Raw genomic sequence first — 22,921 nt, 5'->3', positions numbered from 1 at the left:
CACATGCAGTCGTTCCCATGAAGCTTTGTTATATGGTTTTAAAACAACAAAAAACATCTGTTGGTGCTGTTAGCTAAAGAGAATTTATGAAGACAAACAAGCATAAGAACAGGAATTGATTGGGTTATTATGGCTGCTTAGTATTAAAGGACTTTCATAAAAGAGGAAATAGGTTGTCTTTAAGCAAGCACAAATTAAGATTTCTAATGTAAAAACTTGTTTGGTCTTCTATAACTTGTAATACTTGTCATGCAGGAAAAAGTTTCATCCGACATGTTCTCCACTCCAACAGCTGAGTTGACGCTTATAGTAAGTTTTGTGGTTTCCATGTCACCATAGTGCCACTTTTGAGTAACCGGTTGATACATCATTGAATGTGTCAGATTTATGGCAGACAGAGGTGCTAGTTGGTGTTGTGAAAGAGGAAAGTGTTGACATAATAGTTGTTGCTTGTTCATATCAAAATATTTCTCTCCTGCACTCTTAAAAAATAAAGTTTCCTAAAGGTGTTTTTTGCAGTGATGACAATGAACCACCATTTTGGGTTCACCATAGAACCTTACAGTGAACAGGTCTTAAAATAACCATTTTTTTCTTAGTGTAAAGAACATTTAATAATCTATAGAACAGTTTTTCCACTATAAAGAACCTTTTGTGCCCATGGAAAGGTTCCATTGAAGTTCTTTATGGGACCATAGTCTAGATGGCAAATCATAATTTAAATGGACTAATTTTCATATTCATACTGTGTGAGCCGCATGGATATTTGTCAGAATGAGAAGTACTGTATGTGTATATTGTCCTCTGGTGCCATCTGCCAGTAACAAAGCAGAAGTAAAACATCCCATAATTCACAGCAGGGGCTCAACCAATAAGAAAATAGCAGAAACTGGGTCGCACAGCTGAGAGTCTGTCTATGAAAGAATGCGCATGGCCAGTGTTGTTTAAGAATACGAACACATAATGTCTCAGAGTTAGACTTCCTGGCTGCTGAGAAACTGTTGTTCAGGTATGAAAGGGTTGATCTGAAAAGGCCATCTCGCCTTCCTCCCCCCACCTGCCCCAGATAAGTGTCACCTTCCTCTGTGTGTTTCAGGAAAAAAAAAAGATGATGCAACATTGTGGTAACACCCAAACAAAGAAGAGCGCTCACTCACGTGCGGTTTCTGCACATAACTGCAGGTCATGCGTATAAAGGTTGGGTAGAATCGGGTACCCCACATTTTTCCTGTCACGGTTAGGTTTAAAGGCAGGTGGATGAATTTAGGGAAAGTAATGGCATCTCAAATTATACTTTAGGTTTGAATACGAGACATTATTCACTAAGGCCTGGTTTCATAGACTTGGATTAGGCCTTAGTTAAATTAGGACATTTAAGTAGCTTTTATAAACTTGCCTTAGAATAAAAAACACTACAGTTGTGCATCTTGAGACAAAACCAATGGCACGGACATATTTTAAGATATTTCAGTGCAAGTTGCTTTCAGTTAGTCCCAGGCTAAAATGCATGTTTGAGCTTTGTTCTACTCTCAGGGGAAAACTGCTGTGGTCTAGCCCGCAGATGTGTGACGCCAGTGCATTTTAGATTTAAGTCAATCATTGCACATATTAGTGAAGTGAACACCGAGTTCTGTAAAGTCCCCTGTAAAGTTAACTTTCACTACAGGCACTTAAAAAAACTCCACTTATCTCAAGAGCCTATGTTTGGAGAATGAGAAGTTTCTTGAAACTGTTATGAAATGGCTTGCATTGCCCTGACACATGTCCAGGATTCACATAGTGCCATAAAGGAGAAGTGAAAATTAATTGTGAGTAAATTGCATTTAATTGAACACAGATGTTTGAGTATTTAATCAGTTGTTGTAAATTACATGACTGTTCCAATGCAGCTGGTACAAAGCCTCACATCTTAAAGGTAGGCTAAATGATGACAGAATTTGTAATTTTAAGTGAACTATTCCTTTAACTGTTGTTTTATACTAGAACTTGCGACCTGAAATTTGAATGCAGCTCAATAACGGATGTTTCTTTCTGACACATTCTCTAAGAAAACCACAGCTGAATCGGTTCTTTCGCACAGTTTGTTTCAATGAACCGATTAAAAAAACCCTTCTAGTGATTCATTTACGTCACGTCGTGTTTTGGGAAAATCCCGCGCTCATGTTAGAGTAGAGTACATTACGAGCACAGCAGGTTTAAATTGGCCGGTTTTGCTTCAACCGATTGAGAAGATTTGGTTCAAAATAACAGTTTGCTCACGAATCGGATAAGTTACCTGTACAACACTTGCTAGACTCAGTTAAGATTGCGGTCAAGCAATCTGAGAGTACAGATGGCATGACAGCAGTTGTGTAACTTAGCCTAAGTTACTGCGCGAGTTGTTCATGTAAATAGGTGGAAGGATTTATCTACAGTTTTTACTCGAAGTTACTCTTCAGACATGTATGTTTGCAATCTCATCGCATTTCTGTTTTGTGTGGTAAGTCATGCATTTTAAACCTTATTCAATTTGTACGGTAACTTATAACGTTAGTCCTAACGTTAGCTGAAAAAAATATCTTAAACTTATAGCCAACGCCCTACAACATCGACTATTTACTAGGGGAATACGGAAATGTATGGACTTGGTTTGTCCTATATTTGTTGATTGTATTCTAATCAGTTAAAAATAGCCAATTTAATGCCATTTTGATTGAAAATATTATAAATTGTATACTAAACATGTTGTAAATAGTTTCACTTTCGATTTGTATACTGAAGCTATTTGATGTCGTCACTGGTTTATAATGGTTAACAAAAGATCTTTTTAAAAGAATGTTTCAATAAGAAAACATAACTTTAATTTCTTATTTTATCTGTAAAATGTATTTTTTCGTGTGTCAGATGTTTCCTGTAGGCTTGACAGAAGACAGGATCATGCGCACGAGACGCGAAACATGCCGGCGCGGGAACTACACGATTGAGGGGCAGGGGAAAACCTGCTGCTACTGTCCAGCTGGTAAGATCTAAACGTTATATTTTGGTTAGCGAGGTAGACTTTGTGTCTTATTCCATATCAAAAGTGTAGCGTTAGGGTCTGGAAAGGTTTTTTTTTTTTTTTGTGATAAAAAAATAAATATCATTTTTGTTTCCACAGACTGTGGAGTGATATGAGAGACCTGAAAGTAGCGTTGTCATGGCCAAAGGAGAAATAAAAAGTTTAGCAGCCAGTAGATATTTTACTCTCATTGACCAATCTGAATCAAGTATTTCAGAGAACCATGGGTACTATACAGTTATCCGGACCACACGTGACCACAACCACGGTAGGTTTAGGGGCGGGGTTGGGGTAGGTCATCACATGTGGTCCGGATAACCGTATAGTAACGAACCATGTAATTATCTTTATTTAAAAGGAATAAAGACAATAGGATGTTCTCAAGGGTATATGCACACAAATGTATGTATTTGTGTGTGTTACAGGTTACAAGCTCTTACGTGACTGCACAGACACACTTGACCCAGTTTGTGATCATTGTGATTCTAACACCTATTCGGACCACCCGAACAATGATCACAATTGCCAGCCTTGTAAAATATGCGAAAACGAAGGTAGGTGTTAACATCTTATCCTTGTTAGTTTAGTCAGGTTAATGGTTATTTTGTGCAAATGTTTGTGATTGCTTATTTGATGATGCACTGAGGAAAAGCCCATTCAGAGTGGCCTTTTTTCTATACTGTATAACAAACATGCAAATCTAACAAATGAACAGTAGACAATCAACCACAAACCACAAGAAAATATGACTCAAATTTTCTAATGCCAGAGGTGGGACTGTTGTCAAAGGGTAGTATGGTGCATCTTGAAGCTCAAATAAGTCTAACTTGTGCTTTGTCTCCCTGCTGTAGCAAACATGGAGGTGAAAGAGCGATGTTCACTGTCCTCCAACACTATCTGCAAGTGTATGGTGGATCATTACTGTGACCAGGGTGACCACTGCAGGACGTGTAAGCCTTGTGACAAGTATGTAGTCAGCCAAATACCCTTTTCTCTCTGGAAGAATGACAGATGTGTGTGTGAAGAAAGTTATAATGTTAGTTTTAATGGAGATCAAAGTTCCTTCTAAAAAGTTGTGTGCAGATGCACACTTATTTTGCTCCCACACAAATCACAAGAAAATCCATGCAGAAGTCAGACTCCGACATGTGCGGGGGGAAAAGCATGTCCATTTTATTTTTCACTGCAAAACTGAAGCTGTGTGTGCTAATTCCTCAGATAATGGCTGCATCCATCTGGATTTCAGTGACTGTGTCCAAAACAAAAAGCCCTGTCTTTTAATTTTCTATTTGTTTATAACTTTTTTTCCCCTCATGATCTCAGCATTTTAAAAAAAAAGAATCTTAAATAGACAAGACAGAAAAATAAACAAATTAAATCCTGGCAAAATTGTCCTTAATATTTTAATAATAAATATTATTTTGTTTTTAGTTTCTGTGTAAAATGAATCATGCTTAAAGAGGGAGTCGGTGAGGGCTTCACATTTCTGATACACAGGGTGTTTCTGCTCAGATACCTGAAGGATATGCCCAATATACATTTATAATTGTTCTGTAATTTATAAAAGGTTTACTGAGCAAGAGCAAAAGTTAGAGGGAACATTGAAGTCCCAGTTATTTCAAAATCTGAATTTTTGTTATAGCGTTCAGTATTTCATAAGCTTTATATTTTGAAAATTTGCTTTCAGCTCAGTATTCTGTCTTTGTTGTGTTCATGTTTATCCAACAGGTGTGATGAAGTAAAGACAAAATGCACAGAAACCAGCAACACAGTGTGCAAAGATGCCAAAGACACAACGATGTCAGGAGGCATGTATATCCACAAGCTACGCACATCCATAGGCATAGTCAAGGGATAATTTGTTAAAATGCTTCTGTTCCAAGTGCTCTTCTCTATACACACACACACACACACACACACACACACACACACACACACACACACAGTATAAGATGTGACTGGAAATGTACTTTAAAGCTTATGCAGTATAAACACAAAGTACAGTACAGGGGGTGGTAAACTGGTAATGGAGAAATATCTATGGTTGCTTCTGTTCCAGGGGCCATTGCAGCTGCTGTTTTGGTTCCGTTACTCATCATAATCAGCCTGGTTCTCTTTTGTTTATGGAAACAAAAAAAGGACAAAAAGAGCATAGACACAGGGCCTGAGGTAAGTTATCTTTTTTTAAGTGTTCATGGCACCCTTGTGTTACTGTGGAACTGCATATTAGTTTGTGTTTGTATTTCAAAACATTTGTGTCTGATTGTTTGTCTTCCTTTTTCTCATATAGGAAGAACAGCTGAAAGGCAAGTGTGCTTGTACTTTTCATCTACATCAAATTTATATATATTTATATATGTATGTGCATATCTTCTAATTATCATTTGGTCCTAAACTTGCCCCATCTGGGTGGTTAATTCAAGTTTAATTAAAATCCAGTGCAAGTAGCTTGAATTAATTAAGTTCTAGAACATTTTTAACTATTTAATTGTTGTTTATTCAATGTTTATCTTTGAAAATGACAAAATCACACATCAATTTTAGCATTTAAACTATACTGTCCCACATTATGGTAACAGGATTGCAATTAAAGGTGTCATGGCATGAGAAATCAAATTTGCTCTTTGTACCATTAAAACATCCTGCAAGTTTCAAACTCCCCCCTCTTTTTAAACTAAGCATTTATTTTACCAAGCTGTGGGATCTGTGACATCATATCATACGGGCAAATACATTTTGCATATGACTGCCTCTAGAGCAAGATATTGACAAATCATCGATATCATCGCACCACAAGCCACGCCCACTGCCATTCAGTCGCTTAACGGCTGACTGCTTTCTACTCCAGACATGAGTGTTGCATCAATTATAATCGTCCATTATAATCACTGCACTGTATACACTAAATACAGTATACAGATGCCTGTTCAATCTCTGACATACTCCACGTGCCTGAGTCTGCTCTCAGCAGGTCAAATGGAAGCGTAAACAACACGTCCTGTTTAAACAGCTTGCTTGCGTCTCTGTACAGATGTCAGAAGGACATCTGCGTGGGGTCCCGGATCACATCGGAGGATTTTGTTTGTTTACTCACTTATCTTACTCGCGTGCAATAACGAGTGATACTTTTTCCTATGCAATGACATAAGCCAATCATAACAGTATGTGTGTGTGCGAAAACACTTAATTAACATTATAAGTGAACCTCAAGGAACATATTAAATAATAAAAGAATCCCATGTCATGACCCCTTTAAATGAAGAAAAAGCAGAATTTAATATTTGGTTTAGCCATGTGAGGTTAATGTCTTTTTTAAGATTAAGCACCTATTTTGGCTTTTTTTTGTGTGTGGAAAGAAAAAAAAAAACAGTAAAATTTTTTTTTTATTTTGTACTCTGTTACCTGGAAAGTGCATGGAGGGCAAAAAAAGACATTTAAATCAGTGGTTCCAAAACTGGGGGGCTCGAAATGATAAAAACGGGGGTCTAGCAAAGCTAAGGGTGCAGTCAGCAGATTCTTATGCAAAAGAAACTTCTTCAGGGTGATACAAGACTTCATTGCTAAATGATCTCGCTTGTGCAGCGACTTGCCGCATAAGTTATTAATTGAACACAAAATATTAATTTGACATTTTATTACCTCAAGATGACACAATACCCGCTATATTGTGCGATTGAAGAATCATAATTGAGTATTGCAGGAAGCCGTAGGACGTTATAAATGAATGAAGCGTGTTCTGCTCTTGAAAATATTTTTCTCCACAAAAAGGGGGCCCGGCAGAAACAGTTTAGGAACCACTGGTTTAAAAAATAGCTGTGTAAGAAACCTAAATCAGTGGTGTCTTTTTCTGTGTAGAATTGGACCTGAACCCTTACCTGTTAGACATTGCTGAACATCTGAGCTGGAAAGTGATGAAACGTGTTGCCCTGCACAGTGGCATGACTCAAGCTTCAATTGACAATCACGAGCATAACCACCCTAGAGATGCGAAAGAACAGACCTATGAACTTCTGCAGGATTGGTCCCAGACACAAGGTTTATTAGCCTACCCAGCTCTCATCAAAACTCTTCGTGCCATAAAGGAAAGAAGAACAGCAGATGAGATCAAGAAAATCATTGAGAAAGCTCAGCCATAGACTGAACAAGAGATGTACTTCATTTTTAACAGTGTGTATTGCACTTTACCTTGTCAAATTTAACAGTTAAAAATAACAGCCATATTGTTAGTTTTAAGTTTCATATTGAGAAATAATTTGAATTTTTGAATTTGAATATTCAGCATGCCCCAAAGTAGGTCAATTTAGACTGATTGCTTGACTTTCTGTTTTGCAAATCAGTCATTTCTTTTTCTTTCAATAAACCTCCACCCTGACTTTATTAACTTGTAAGGTAACTGTTTTATTATGTTTATCATAGGTATGCTTTCAGAATAATGTCTTTGTTTACAATGCTACAGTCTGTATATGCTGGGTAACTTCCCTTGAAACGTGGAAAGGCATGTTTCAAGTAATTGCAGCCCTGTTTGCCGAGGACATCTGCTGTATAAAACAAAGTGTGATCCGGGAGCAAGGAACAGACTGGAGGCTGGAGTCCAGCTGCAGGTCAACCAATCGAACCTGGCTTGGGTCTACTACTTTGTAAACAGCAGCACACATTGGGAGTGAAACTGAATAAACATTTGTAACAATTTACAATAAGGTTGCATTTGTTATCATTAGTTTACATGAACTAACAATAAGAATACTTCAAAAGCATTATCAGTCTTAGTTAATATTAACATTTATTAATACATTATTAAAATCAAAAGTTGAATTTGTTAATTTTATATAATGGGACAGCTAACATGAACTCAATGTTTGACTAACATTAACAAATCTTAATAAAAATCTGTAACAAATGTATTGGTCATTGTTAATTTAAGTTAATGCTTATTGTTAAATGTTACCACATTTTTTATATAATATGGTAAATATGCAAATCAATTCAACCATCTGAACAGCCAGCTAGAAATACAGCAGGTCACTCCCCCATGTTATTATCAATATCAAATGACTGAAAAAGTTTCTGCAATATATGAGCTAATAATTATCCATGACACTTAAAACCTGCATTTAAAGAGTTTTGCTTGAGGAACAAGGCTTCACTACATTCAAACTACAATTCATTGACGTAAAAAACGAAACCTTAGCCAGAATAGAAACTAGAGAACAATCGTGAGCTGACGTGTTTAATGACTGTTCTAGATAAGAAGGTGGTTTTATGAGTGTGATCATTATAAATACAGAACAATCTCTCAGCAACTCACACAAAGCTCATATCAGCATTGCTAGAAGGAACATCTCAAACCAGACCACCTCTAACCATTATTATGGAGTAAGTACTTTTCCAATACAAATATGCAAATATCTAGTATGATGTAGGAATTTAAAGTGATTTACCAGACTAAACTCAAGATTGTGTAAAAATGTTGTGGCTTAGTTGAAATTGTTGATTATCTGTCCCATGACTGCTGCGACATATTTGTATGTAAACCAAAACACAGCATTTGTAACTCTTCATTAATAGATCTTTATTTCTGAATGTGTCAGTGACTCTAGTTTAAAAGAACGTCTTGAGAGGCTGGAGTGCCACTTCACCTGGGATCTGGGGCAACATCGAAATGAGCTCATGGGGATGAAGAGGAAAATGCAGAATGTGGACCAGGAAACATGCACTTGGCCGGTTCACTATTACAACCTGCTGGGCTACATCCATCAGACTCTTGGCTCCAACACAGAGGCAGTGAAGCACCTGCACAAAGCAGAAAGTGTGATCCAGGAGCAGGGAACAGAAGAGGCAGGAGTCCAGCTTCAGGTCAATAAAGCAAACCTGGCTTGGGTCTACTTCCATTTGGGAGAGATGGATAAGAGCAAAGGATATCTAGAAGAGGTGGAGAGGCTTCAGCGAATACATCCTGCTCCACCTGGATGCACTTTACACCCTGAAGTCAGTGGAGAAAAGGCCTGGACGCTGGTGAAGTTTAACAAGGCCAAGAAGCGGAAGGCGATTGATTACTTTAAGATGGCTTTAAATGCAGAACCAGATAGGAAGGAATGGCACAAAGGACTTGCCAATGCCATGAGCAGGGCATATATATGGTCTGAATTCACTCCAGAGCTGGAGGCTGATATTCTAGAGCAGGTGAAAACCGCATCAGAGATAGACCCAAATGATTTGTTCCTTCAATCCCTCTATATACTAAGAAAGTCTAAGGCGCAGGCCGAAAACAATGAGGAGGAGGTACAAAGTATTCTAGAGAGAACCCTTAGTACCGGACACTTGGATGGTTTGGGTTTTATTTTCGAATACTTCAAACTAATTTCCTTTGAGAAAGCTATTCAAGAGGGACAAAGGGTTCAGGAAAAGTTCCCCACTTCCACTACAGTTTTGAAAATCCTGGCAGATGTATACCTACGTAAAGTGTACTCCATGAAGGAAGACAGTCAGGAAAGGCAGGCTTGGGCTCAGAAAGGCATTGAGCTTTTTGAGGAGGTTGTCAGAGATTACCCAGATTGGACAGGAAGGCTTTACCTTGCAACACTACACTGTTACACACACAACACTGAGAGAGCCGATGAGATTTACCAGCAGCTTCTATCAGAGGAAGATGATCTCCCTCCTCATACCCAACAGTTTCTTTACTATAGTTATGCGTGCCATCTATATCAGCGTAGACGGTCCAGAGATCAATCAATCGACTATCACATGAAAGCAGCAGCAATCCAAAACATTTCACAAGACAGACAGAAGAGCATAATGCTTCTTAAAAAAACTGTTAAGAATGGCAGAAGCTCTCGCTGTGAGGAGATTTCAAAATTTCTAAAGATTGTTCTCAAAGATGAGTAAATATTCTCTTTATTTCACCTTATTTATGCAACATGAATAGCATAGCAATAACTAGAAAAATCACTCAATCTAGATCCAATGTCTCAATAGGTGTTAAGCATTAAGTGTACAGATGTGTCACATTTACCATTGTGTGGTGAATTTTCTTGGGTAAAATCCAGTAATTTCAACAAGAATCCATGTGTTCAAAAGAATTTGCAATAGGTTTAATTTGGTCAGATTTCACAATGGGTTCAAGTTGGTCATGTGGATTCACCGTGTTGACCAAGAGAAAGCTACTTGGCTTGAATGAGACTTCTGTACAAACTGTGCTTCATACATCTCTACATTATTGGAAATAGACTTTTGACCATAAAATTTCACCAAATCTGACGACAGCTTAAATAAAGGTGGAAATGTATTTGTGTATTGTACATGCATCATAAATATGATTTCTTAATATTATACATTTTTCATATATTCATTTTTGCATAATATATAACTTATATTAATATTATAAACATAATTCATATAATACCAATAACAAGAAACAAGGTAACATTGTTTTTTTTTGTTTTTTTTATAGGTATATTGATGTTGTGGCTTTACATTTCTCATTAAGAGTATTTTGACAGTACAATTTTATCTGAAACAATTTATATTTAATAATTCGTTATTTTTTTCTGTATAGTGTAGTGAAGATCTTTTTTTAACAACATTTTAAAATGGAATTTTATAGGGGACTTATCATATTTTATAATAAGGGCAATGACAAATTATCAAAAAGTATCACACTTCATTTTTATTATACACATTTTATTATACACTTCACACTATGAAGTACTAGATATAGTAATAGATAATAGATTCCCCTATATGTCTAATTGCCAGAATAATTGTATCAGCTGATAAGGAGTTCTCTCTATCCAAGCATATGTCTCACTGTAAAACTGCAGCAATTTTCCATCCTATTGCCTGTAATAAAAGCACTTGTTAAATGGAACTTTTGACAAAGTTATTCAATAAATCTGTTTATTCCTTATGAGTTTATTTCCTGTTTCTGTTCATCAAGGAAAGCGTAAACTTAAAAACACAATGAATCTGATGAAGAGAGAAATAGCTGGAGAATCAGCTGGAAATAATAAAATGTTTTAAAAACAGTGAAATTAACTTTGTAAACAGCAGCACATATTGAGAGTGAAACTGAATATAAATATGTTGGTAACACTTTACAATAAGATTGCATTTGTTATCATTAGTTAACTTCATTAGTTTACATGAACTAACAATAAAGCATTCATTAATCTTAGTGAATATCAACATTTATTAATACATTATTTAAATCATATTTTTTTATATTTTTTAATGGAACCAAGCTAACATGAACTAAAAATGAGCAGATTTATTTTGACTAATGTGGTAGATGTTTCTTACGTACCTGGAACCTAATTACCTGGGTAGTCTCCAGTTGACACCCAAGTGTCTACAGCCTACACTTAATAATCTTTATACTCTAGCTCTGCATCTACAGTCGATGTTGGAGAATTTCCCTTGTCTCATGTAAAAGTCTGAATGCAGTAATACCAAGCAGAAAATAGGTCACAAGGATAAGAGAATGGAAAAGTACCCAAAAACCTGTAGAAGGGATGCAGGTGTTGGGAGGCACTGGAAGAAAAATGTGTTATATAAGATGTTTTGAGATGTTCCACCAATAGAAGAAGGTCTAGGGGAAGATGTTTTAATGGTGGCAAGGACGCAAGGAGTGGCAAAAAAGAAGAGATAGATATGAGGGTGCCCAAGCGATAGGCAAGGCAAGGCAAGTTTATTTATATAGCACATTTCATACACAATGGCAATTCAAAGTGCTTTACATAGAAGAAATTAAAATAATAAAAAAGAAATAAGAATAATTAAAACAGTTTAGAAAAATAAAATAAAATACAGTACAGTACAAACAGTCGGACGAACAGCGGCATGGTGCTCATTCAGTAAATGCATAGCTAAACAGATGTGTTTTGAGTCTGGATTTGAATGTGACTACTGTAGGAGCACATCTGGTATTAGTCTCGTCACTAATCTCTGACGTAACCTTGTGGAAATATACGAATCTGATAATCTACTTGGGAAAAACAAATCGCAGAGTCGTTCAGAATAAAATCAAATGTTTACAATGTATTGACCAGGTAATGAAGCAATAATTCAAAATCCAATTCATAAGAATAAAATCATCAGTTAAGCATATCATAACAACAATTCAGAAATAGAGGAATTTGTAGAAATGATTACCTGGCAACAAAAATTACACACAGCGGTTGTGTGGGAAGTCAACCTACAGAATCCTCAAACTTTTCTGCACCTTTTCCTTATATACCCAGATAATTCAATATTCTTACCAAATGGTGGCGTCTTGTACATACTTAACATTGCATAGGTTTTCAGTGTATTTTAGGTAAGGAGGAGGAGGGGGATGAAGGGGAGCTAGTGTGTGTGAAGTGTGAGCTGCACTATGTGCTGCGGCTCGGAAGTTCCTGTTACATATGCAGGAGATAGTTCAGGTGTTAATTCTCAGGAGGGCCTTTTGTTTCATCGAGGGGTCGATCAGACATACTGGCACCAGCCTTACACATCTTGAGTTTAGTCTGGTAAATCCCTTTAAATTCCTACAAGACTGGGCCCGGTTTCCCGATAACGCTCACTCTTAGCCTGCTAAGAAGACTCGAAAGATATATCTTACCAAAGTAGTTTATGTTTTTAAGTGTGTTCCCCGAAGTGTCTCTTGGAAGCTTCTTAAATCGCTGCCGCTTAAGTTCAACTTAACAAAGGCGCTGTCCCAAGTGAAGGTGCTGAATTAGTTGGCATCGATTGCTCAGGAATCGATTTTACACTTCACACGGTGCATTACAGCGTTAAGAAAGACAACACGTTCTATCCAAATGAAACATTCCTCAAATTATTCCAGTAACTTTTATTTTAACATAGTGTAAGTTATCAGTAAAATATAGCCTATTAATTAAATGGTTAAATTGTCAGTAATATGTTCACACAATATGTTGTGACGGGTAGACGAACCGGGTATCCCTCGCTAATCATCCACCCTCCTTATCCCGTTGTGCCACTTGTGCAGCTTCTTTACATGGGTTTAACGACTTCTAAAAATTATGTAATTATGCTCTATCTATGAGATACTTTATTTATCCAGAAGGAAATTAAACAGTGTCATTCTAAGTGCACATTCAGATATAAAGTCTCATTTGAAGAGGCTGCGTAAAGACATTAGTTTGTAATGTACATTATCTGTGTGTTTGACGTAAAGCTATGCATGAGGCAAAGCAGTGGAAAGGGAATCCTCTGACAACCATGTGACCTGCGTTCAATGCCCTATAAATGAATGAAGATGAATCAGCTATGAGACGTGGTCATTTGGGCATATGTCAATTTTTGATGCAGAAATTCTAACGTGTACGCTCCTTTGTCAACATTAACCCTTAAAGAGTTTCTGTATCTTGGGGGATACAGTCATTTAACAGGCTGTGGGGGGAAGGGCCATGGGGGGAGGGGCATTATGTGGTTGCAGTTGATGAGAAACACTGATGGGGTGATGGGTCATGTAATCAGGTCATGTGACTTTATGCCAACATTCCAAATATTTGTATCAAAATCCAAAATGGCAGCATACGTGGACAAAGACACTGGCTATGAGGGAAGTGTTTTTATATTTTTCACGATTATGATATTTTAGAGTGATTTTGTTTTAGAAAATAGTTTTTAAGGATAGTTTTACATGTTCTTGTGGATATTTTTTAAATAATCTTCTCACAACTTTGATTATCAGGCATTGAATGCCTGTATCCTGGGGGATACATTGCCCATATAAGGGTATTTAACAGGGCTGATCACTCACAGATATTCTTATGTTTTGAGGCCTGTTCTCTACAGATATTGAATATGATAAAGGTTTTTCTTTAACTTGTAGTGTAGTGTAGTGTAGTGTAGTGTAGTGTAGTGTAATGTAGTGTAGTGTAGTGTAATGTGGTGTAGTGTAGCCTAGTGTAATGTAGTGTGGTGTAATGTGGTGTAGTGTAATGTAGTGTAATGTGGTGTAGTGTAGTGTAGTGTAGTGTAATGTAGTGTAATGTAGTGTAGTGTAGTGTAGTGTAATGTAGTGTAATGTGGTGTAGTGTAGTGTAGTGTAGTGTAATGTAGTGTAATGTGGTGTAGTGTAGTGTAGTGTAGTGTAATGTAGTGTAGTGTAGTGTAGTGTAGTGTAATGTAGTGTAATGTAGTGTAGTGTAGTGTAATGTGGTGTAATGTAGTGTAATGTAGTGTAATGTAGTGTAATGTAGTGTAGTGTAGTGTAATGTGGTGTAGTGTAGCCTAGTGTAATGTAGTGTGGTGTAATGTGGTGTAGTGTAGTGTAGTGTAGTGTAGTGTAATGTAGTGTAATGTAGTGTAGTGTAGTGTTATAGTGTAGTAGTGTAGCAATTAGAGGCAAATTGTTTGCCAGATTATAATTATCAAAAGTGAATGCCAATTATAGATTGACAATCATTAATGCTTTAATGACATTAGAAAATAGCCAAGGCTAATTAGCACCATTTTAGTTCTAATAACAAATAAAGTCAACTTCATAAATAGTCCTGTATCCATTGCGGACATTTTTTTTATTAGTATATATATCATTATATATAGCATAAAATCATTGTTGAGCCACAACATTGTCAACATACCATAGTTTGACTTGCAAACAACGCTAAGAGAGAGCTTACGAATGGTCTGGACCAACCTTACGAAAGTGTGACTTACAGAAGATATACTTAGCGTACGAACATGTCGGGAACCGTGCATTAAGGTTAAGAGAGAACTTAAGTACTAGGTTAAGAACTACTTAGAGATAAGAACGCTTTGGGAAACCGGGCCCTAGATAGTTGCATATTTGTATTGGAAACTTACTCCATAATAATGGTTAGAGGTGGTCTGGTTTGAGATGTTCCTTCTAGCAATGCTGATTTGAGCTTCGTGTGAGTTGCTGAGAGATTGTTATGTATTTATAATGATCACACTCATAAAACCATCTTCTAATCTACCGGAACAGTCATTAAACACGTCAGCTAAGGATTCTTATAGTTTCTATTCTGTCTAAGGTTTCGTTATACTTCAATGAAGTGTAGTTTACGTAATGACAGTGACAAAGTCTAGAGCCTGCCTTCTTCCTCAAGCTCTTTAGATGCAGGTTTAAAGTGTCATGGATAATTATTAGATCATATATTCCAGACATTTTTTAATCATTTGATATTAATGATATAATGTGGGCGTGAGCTACTGTATTTCTAACTGGCTGTTCAGATGGTTGAATTGATTTGCATATTTACCATATTATATTAAAAAGTTGGTAACACTTTACAATAAACATGAACTAACATTAACAATGAGCAATACATTTGTTACAGTGTTTACGATTTGTTAATGTAAGTCAAAATAAAGCTGCTCATTTTTAGTTCATGTTAGCTCAGTTCCATTAAATAATATTAACAAATACAACTTTTGATTTAAATAATGTATTTATATAATAAATGTTGATATTGACTAAGATTAATGAATGGTTTAGATGTATTTTTTTATTGTTAGGTCATGTCAACTAATGAAGTTAACTAATGATAACAAACGCAATCTTATTGTAAAGTGTTACCAACAAATTTATATTCAGTTTCACTCTCAATATGTGCTGCTGTTTACAAAGTTAATTTCACTGTTTTTAAAACATTTTATTATTTCCAGCTGATTCTCCAGCTATTTCTCTCTTCATCAGATTCATTGTGTATTTAAAGTCAGTTTACGCTTTCCTTGATGAACAGAAACAGGAAATAAACTCATAAGGAATAAACAGATTTATTGAATAACTTTGTCAAAAGTTCCATTTAACAAGTGCTTTTATTACAGGCAATAGGATGGAAAATTGCTGCAGTTTTACAGTGAGACATATGCTTGGATAGAGAGAACTCCTTTATCAGCTGATACAATTATTCTGGCAATTAGACATATAGGGGAATCTATTTATATCTAGTATTTCGTAGTGTGCTATATGTCTTAAATACAGGGTGTGAATAAAGGTGAAGTGTGACACTTTTTGATAAATTGTCATTGCCTTTGTTATAAAATATACATCCCTTATAAAATGCCATTTTAAAATGTTCTTAGAAAGATCTTCACTACACTTAACAGAAAAAAAGAAAGAATTATTGAATATAATTTTTTACAGATACAATTGTACATGGGCTACTCCTGTCAAAAAACTCTTAATGAGAAATGTAAAGCCACAACATTAATATACCTATGGAAAAAAAAACAATGTTACCTTGTTTCTTGCTATTGGTATTATATGAATAGCTGTTATATATTATGCAAAAATTAATACATAAAAAATTAATAACATTAGGAAATTATATTTTATGATGCATGTACAATACACAAATACATTTCCACCTTTATTTAAGCTGTCGTCAGATTTGGTGAAATTTTATGGTCAAAAGTCTATTTCCAATAATGTAGAGATGTATGAAGCACAGTTTGTACAGAAGTCTCATTCAAGCCAAGTAGCTTTCTCTTGGTCAACACGGTGAATCCACATGACCAACTTGAACCCATTGTGAAATCTGACCAAATTAAACCTATTGCAAATTCTTTTGAACACATGGATTCTTGTTGAAATTACTGGATTTTACCCAAGAAAATTCACCACACAATGGTAAATGTGACACATCTTTACACTTAATGATTAACATCTATTGAGACATTGGATCTAGATTGATTGATTTTTCTAGCTATTGCTATGCTATTCATGTTGCATAAATGAAGTGAAATAAAGAGAATATTTACTCATCTTTGAGAACAATCTTTAGAAATTTTGAAATCTCCTCACAGCGAGAGCTTCTGCCATTCTTAACAGTTTTTTCAAGAAGCATTATGCTATTCTGTCTGTCTTGTGAAATGTTTCGGATTGCTGCTGCTTTCATGAGAAAGTCGATTGATTGATCTCTGGACCGTCTACGCTGATATTGATCTCTGGACTGTTTATTATAATATAGATGGCACGAGTAACTATAGTAAAGAAACTGTTGGGTATGAGGAGGGAGATCATCTTCCTCTGATAGAAGCTGCTGGTAAATCTCATCGGCTCTCTCAGTGTTGTGTGTGTAACAGTGTAGTGATGCAAGAGAAATCCATCCTCTGACACTATCTGGGTAATCTCTGACAACCTCCTCAAAGAGCTCAATGCCTTTCTGAGCCCAAGCCTTCTTTTCCTGACTGTCTTCCTTCATGGAGTACACTTTACATTTGTATACATCTGCCAGGATTTTCAAAACTGTAGTGGAAGTGGGGAACTTTTTCCGAATCCTTTGTCCCTCTTGAATAGCTCTCTCAAAGGAAATTAGTCTAAAGTATTCGAAAATAAAACCCAAACCATCCAAGTTTCCGGAACTAAGGGTTCTCTCTAGAATACTTTGTACCTCCTCCTCATTGTTTTCGGCCTGCGCCTTAGACTTTCTTAGTATATAGAGGGATTGAAGGAACAAATCATTTGGGTCTATCTCTGATGCGGTTTTCACCTGCTCTAGAATATCAGCCTCCAGCTCTGGAGTGAATTCAGACTTTAAATATGCTGTGTTCATGGCTATGGCAAGTCCTTTGTGCCATTCCTTCCTATCTGGTTCTGCATTTAAAGCCATCTTAAAGTAATCAATCGCCTGTCGCTTCTTGGACTTGTAAAACTTCACCAGCGTCCAGGCCTTTTCTCCACTGACTTCAGGGTGTAAAGTGCATCCAGGTGGAGCAGGATGCATTCGCTGAAGCCTCTCCACCTCTTCTAGATATCCTTTGCTCTTTTCCATCTCTCCCAAATGGAAGTAGACCCAAGCCAGGTTTGCTTTATTGACCTGAAGCTGGACTCCTGCCTCTTCTGTTCCCTGCTCCTGGATCACACTTTCTGCTTTGTGCAGGTGCTTCACTGCCTCTGTGTTGGAGCCAAGAGTCTGATGGATGTAGCCCAGCAGGTTGTAATAGTGAACCGGCCAAGGGCATGTTTCCTGGTCCACATTCTGCATTTTCCTCTTCATCCCCTGGAGCTCATTTCGATGTTGCCCCAGATCCCAGGTGAAGTGGCACTCCAGCCTCTCAAGACGTTCTTTTAAACTAGAGTTACTGACACATTCAGAAATAAAGATCTATTAATGAAGAGTTACAAATGCTGTGTTTTGGTTTACATTATCTGTCCCATGACTGCTACGATATATTTGTATGTAATTTACATACAAATATATCGTAGCAGTCATGGGACAGATAATCAACAATTTCAACTAAGCCACAACATTTTTACACAATCTTGAGTTTAGTCTGGTAAATCACTTTAAATTCCTACATTAGACTAGATATTTGCATATTTGTATTGGAAAAGTACTTACTCCATAATAATGGTTAGAGGTGGTCTGGTTTGAGATGTTCCTTCTAGCAATGCTGATATGAGCTTCGTGTGAGTTGCTGAGAGATTGTTATGTATTTATAATGATCACACTCATAAAACCATCTTCTAATCTAGAACAGTCATTAAACACGTCAGCTAAGGATTCTTCTCTAGTTTCTATTCTGTCTAAGGTTTCGTTGTTTACTTCAGTGAAGTGTAGTTTACGTAATGACAGTGACAAAGTCTAGAGCCTGCCTTCTTCCTCAAGCATAAACTCTTTAGATGCAGGTTTCAAGTGTCATGGATAATTATTAGATCATATATTCCAGACATTTTTTAATCATTTGATATTAATGATATAATGTGGGCGTGAGCTACTGTATTTCTAGCTGGCTGTTCAGATGGTTGAATTGATTTGCATATTTACCATATTATATTAAAAAGTTGGTAACACTTTACAATAAACATGAACTAACATTAACAATGAGCAATACATTTGTTACAGTGTTTACGATTTGTTAATGTAAGTCAAAATAAAGCTGCTCATTTTTAGTTCATGTTAGCTCAGTTCCATTAAATAATATTAACAAATACAACTTTTGATTTAAATAATGTATTAATAAATGTTGATATTGACTAAGATTAATGAATGGTTTAGATGTATTTTTTATTGTTAGTTCATGTCAACTAATGAAGTTAACTAATGATAACAAACGCAATCTTATTGTAAAGTGTTACCAACAAATTTATATTCAGTTTCACTCTCAATATGTGCTGCTGTTTACAAAGTTAATTTCACTGTTTTTAAAACATTTTATTACTTCCAGCTGATTCTCCAGCTATTTCTCTCTTCATCAGATTCATTGTGTTTTTAAAGTCAGTTTTACGCTTTCCTTGATGAACAGAAACAGGAAATTAAAGTAATAAGGAATAAACAGATTTATTGAATAACTTTGTCAAAAGTTCCATTTAACAAGTGCTTTTATTACAGGCAATAGGATGGAAAATTGCTGCAGTTTTACAGTGAGACATATGCTTGGATAGAGAGAACTCCTTATCAGCTGATACAATTATTCTGGCAATTAGACATATAGGGGAATCTATTTATATCTAGTACTTCATATTGTAATGTCTTAAATACAGGGTGTGAATAAAGGTGAAGTGTGACACTTTTTGATAATTTGTCATTGCCTTTGTTATAAAATATGAGTCCCTTATAAAATGCCATTTTAAAATGTTCTTAAAAAGATCTTCACTACACTAAACAAAAACAAAAAACAAAAAAAAGAATTATTGAATATATTTTTTTACAGACACAATTGTACATGGGCTACTCCTGTCAATATACTCTTATTATAATGATTACACTCATAAAACCATCTTCTAATCTACCGGAACAGTCATTAAACACGTCAGCTCATGATTGTTCTCTAGTTTCTATTCTGTCTAAGGTTTTGTTGTTTACTTCAATGAAGTGTATGTACTGTACTGTAATGACATCTAATCTCTTTAGATGCAGGTTTTAAGTGTCATGGATAATTATTAGATCAAATATTCCAGACATGTTTTAATCATTCAATATTAATAATATTATGTGGGTGTGACCTACTTTATTTCTAGCTGGCTGTTCAGATAGTTGAATTTATTTACATATTTACCATATTATAGAAAAATTTGGTAACACTTAACAATAAATTTGAACTAACATGAACAATGAGCAATACATTTGTTACAGTATTTATTAAAATTTGTTAATGTTAGTGTGATGGATTTTTAGTAGTTAAGATAGTAAACTATCTTTTAAACTAACCGTGATTCTTCTAACATCTAAACCTTACTCACCTTTTAGGCCTAACACTCTAACATTTGAAGAAAATGTACCAAAATGTTCTCTGAATATTGTGTCCATTGAAAATTCTGAAGTGCTGGCCATGACAATATCAAAAATATACTGTCTTGAATTGTCTCATGACATATTGAGTAATCAACTGAACTCTTAACCCTTTTCTTTATTTTTTCTGATGATTCAAGATCATTTTTCTCACGCCAGTAACAGAGGGTGAAAGAGGGGGGCTTGCTTTTATAAATTGAACCAATCATATTGAAAGAAGGTGACATGAGTTAGTCACATTGATCTTATTGTTGTGTCTGTCTTTATCCTATAAAACCTGATGTATTCCTTTTGCGGGGGATTCTCTCTGAAATTTGTCTGAGATCCTCCAGCTGTGATTAAAGCATGTTCGAAGGCATTGTCTGAAGTCTGTCAGTTATTATTGCTGTGCAGCAAGTTAGTTAGGGGAGAAAGTTAGGGTTAGAAAACTCGAAGCCAGTTGTCGATGTTGTGGCAAATTTAAAGTCTTTTTGGTTCGGGTCTCAAAGAAATCTTTCAGAGTCGAAGTTCCAGGTCTCAGAAGAATTAACTTTATTGACAAGCAACAAAGTGAGATGCCAGCTGGCCATCTGGAAATCTAAAGTTAGCATTCCCAGTCCTCATGTCTTATACCTTTTTCTTATAAACAACTTATACCAGTTCTCAGTGATATGTGTTGGGTCCCCGCTATGATAACAGTAACTTTCTCAAATGTTTACAGAGCAAGCGGGAACCCAGTGTGCCTGTATCTTTCTCTATTGCTGTTCTATTACAAGATAGAAAGTCTAAGGCCTTCAATAGCCGTACAGCAAACCCAACTAATCTGGTGCCTTTTACACATCAAACTAAGATTGCTGTGGGGACAAAAAGTAAGACTGTTAAGTTAGCACTTTTAAACATCCGCTCACTTAAAAATAAATCACTTCTAGTCAACGACCTAATAACCACAAACAACCTGGATTTTATGCTTCTAAATGAAACCTGGCTAGAAGACAGCTGCAGTGCAACAATCCTCAATGAAACATCCCCTCCTAACTTTACTTTTATGAGTGTCTGCAGAGCTGTTAAGAGAGGTGGGGGTCTAGCTGCTCTTAAAGATATCTATCAATGTAAGCAAATATCATTTGGGAATTACCCGTCTTTCGAATCTCTGGGTATTGTGTCAAAAGGTGCTCCACGCATTTTACTTATCATTATTTAGAGGCCTCCAAAATACTCTCCAGCCTTTGCTGAGGACTTTATAGAACTGTTATCAACAATTACCTCAGAGTTTGACTGTTTTGCCATTGCCGGAGATTTTAACATTCACATAGATAATGCAGAAACCAATATGGCAAAAGAAATCAAAACTGTTTTAAAAACGTTTGATCTGACTTAGCATGTACATGGACCCACACACAATCGTGGACACACTCTAGATTTACTTATCAGTAAGGGTCTAAACATTTAATCGATTGTTATTAAGGATGTAGCACTGTCTGATCATTTCTGTATTTTCTTTGATATATTGATCTCTCCTGCAACTGAAGCTAGATCTGTGTCTGTCAAGAAGAGATGCTTAAATGAGAACACTAGTGTACTATTTATGAAGGCTATATCCTTAACACCAAGCATATCTTCTGACTCTGTTGATTTTCTCCTTGATTCTTTTAACTCAAAAGTTAAAAGTGTAATTAATGATATTGCTCCTGTGAAAGTCAGGAAGAAGAGTGGCAGACAAAAAGCACCTTGGAGAAACTCAACAGCAGTGCAAAATATGAAAAGACAATGCAGAAAAGCAGAGCGCATGTGGCGGAAGACAAAACTTGTAGTCCATTATAACATCTACAAAGACAGCCTTCATGCTTTCAATATGGAACTAGGCGAAGCTAGACAGACTTTCTTCTCAAATATTATAAACAGCAATTTAAACAACACACACACTCTTTTTGCTACTGTAGAGAGACTGACAAACACCCCAAGCCAGATTCCCAGTGAAATGCTCTCAGACAGCAAGTGCAGTGAGTTTGCTTCTTTCTTCTCTGAGACAATCAATAATATCAGAAAGGTGATCAGCACATCCTTGTGTTGCGCTGGGGTCAGACAGATCAGACCACCTGAGAAAGTAGTTACTATGTCTGATTTCAAAGAAATTGATGGCAAAATTTTGGAAGAAACCGTACAGCACCTTAAAACATCAACCTGCGCTCTTGACACACTTCCCACATCTTTTTTCAAAAGTGTGTTAAACAGTCTAGAACAGTGGTTCCCAAACCTGTTCTGCCGGCACCCCAACACTGCACATTTTCTTTGTCTCCCTAATCAAACACACCTGATTCAACTCATCAGCTCATTAACCCATGTGATAATGAGCTGATGAGTTGAATCAGGTGTGTTTGATTAGGGAGACAAAGAAAACGTGCAGTGTTGGGGTGCCGGCAGGACAGGTTTGGGAACCACTGGTCTAGAAGCAGATCTTCTAGAAGTGGTAAATGCCTCACTTCTCTCTGGGAGTTTTCCAAACTCCCTGAAAACTGCAGTTGTCAAGCCCCTCCTGGAAAAGAGCAATCTGGATAAGACCATATTAAGCAACTATAGACCGATCTCAAATTTTCCTAGGCAAGATCATTGAAAAAGTTGTCTTCAATCAGCTGAACAAATTCTTATGCTCGAATGGATACTTTGACAATTTTCAATCTGGTTTCCGACCGCACCA

General features: G+C 36.3%; 3 protein-coding genes across 4 annotated transcripts; 2 read left to right on the top strand and 1 right to left on the bottom strand.

Annotated features, from left to right (window-relative positions):
- Positions 1–2,127: 2,127 nt before the first annotated feature.
- fas (Fas cell surface death receptor) lies at positions 2,128–7,414 on the top strand. 2 transcript variants are annotated; one of them, XM_084393664.1, is made up of 8 exons: positions 2,144–2,479; positions 2,884–2,998; positions 3,463–3,591; positions 3,889–4,003; positions 4,766–4,845; positions 5,097–5,206; positions 5,328–5,343; positions 6,893–7,414. In XM_084393664.1, the coding sequence occupies exons 1-8, from the start codon at positions 2,441–2,443 to the stop codon at positions 7,171–7,173; spliced, it is 885 nt and encodes a 294-aa protein (XP_084249790.1). In that variant the 5' UTR covers positions 2,144–2,440; the 3' UTR covers positions 7,174–7,414. The 2 variants fall into 2 exon arrangements, with proteins under 2 accessions (XP_084249789.1, XP_084249790.1); XM_084393663.1 differs by lacking the exon at positions 5,328–5,343 and having other exon boundaries at positions 2,128–2,479; positions 5,097–5,225.
- Positions 7,415–8,384: 970 nt separating this feature from the next.
- LOC311281135 (interferon-induced protein with tetratricopeptide repeats 1-like) lies at positions 8,385–9,922 on the top strand (the record flags this gene model as incomplete). Its single annotated transcript, XM_084393850.1, has 2 exons — positions 8,385–8,410; positions 8,626–9,922. Exons 1-2 carry the CDS (start codon positions 8,406–8,408, stop codon positions 9,920–9,922), a joined length of 1,302 nt encoding a protein of 433 aa, XP_084249976.1. The 5' UTR covers positions 8,385–8,405.
- Positions 9,923–16,770: 6,848 nt separating this feature from the next.
- Positions 16,771–18,408, bottom strand: LOC311281239 (interferon-induced protein with tetratricopeptide repeats 1-like; the record flags this gene model as incomplete). Its single annotated transcript, XM_084394032.1, has 2 exons — positions 18,358–18,408; positions 16,771–18,097 (listed from the first exon to the last, which is right to left on the bottom strand). Exons 1-2 carry the CDS (start codon positions 18,360–18,362, stop codon positions 16,771–16,773), a joined length of 1,332 nt encoding a protein of 443 aa, XP_084250158.1. The 5' UTR covers positions 18,363–18,408.
- Positions 18,409–22,921: the final 4,513 nt, after the last annotated feature.

The sequence above is a fragment of the Rutilus rutilus genome (genome assembly GCF_951802725.1).
Source record: "Rutilus rutilus genome assembly, chromosome: 21".
NCBI lineage: Eukaryota > Metazoa > Chordata > Actinopteri > Cypriniformes > Leuciscidae > Rutilus > Rutilus rutilus.
Note: the sequence above shows the minus strand (reverse complement) of the source record. Positions and strands in the feature narration are given on the sequence as shown.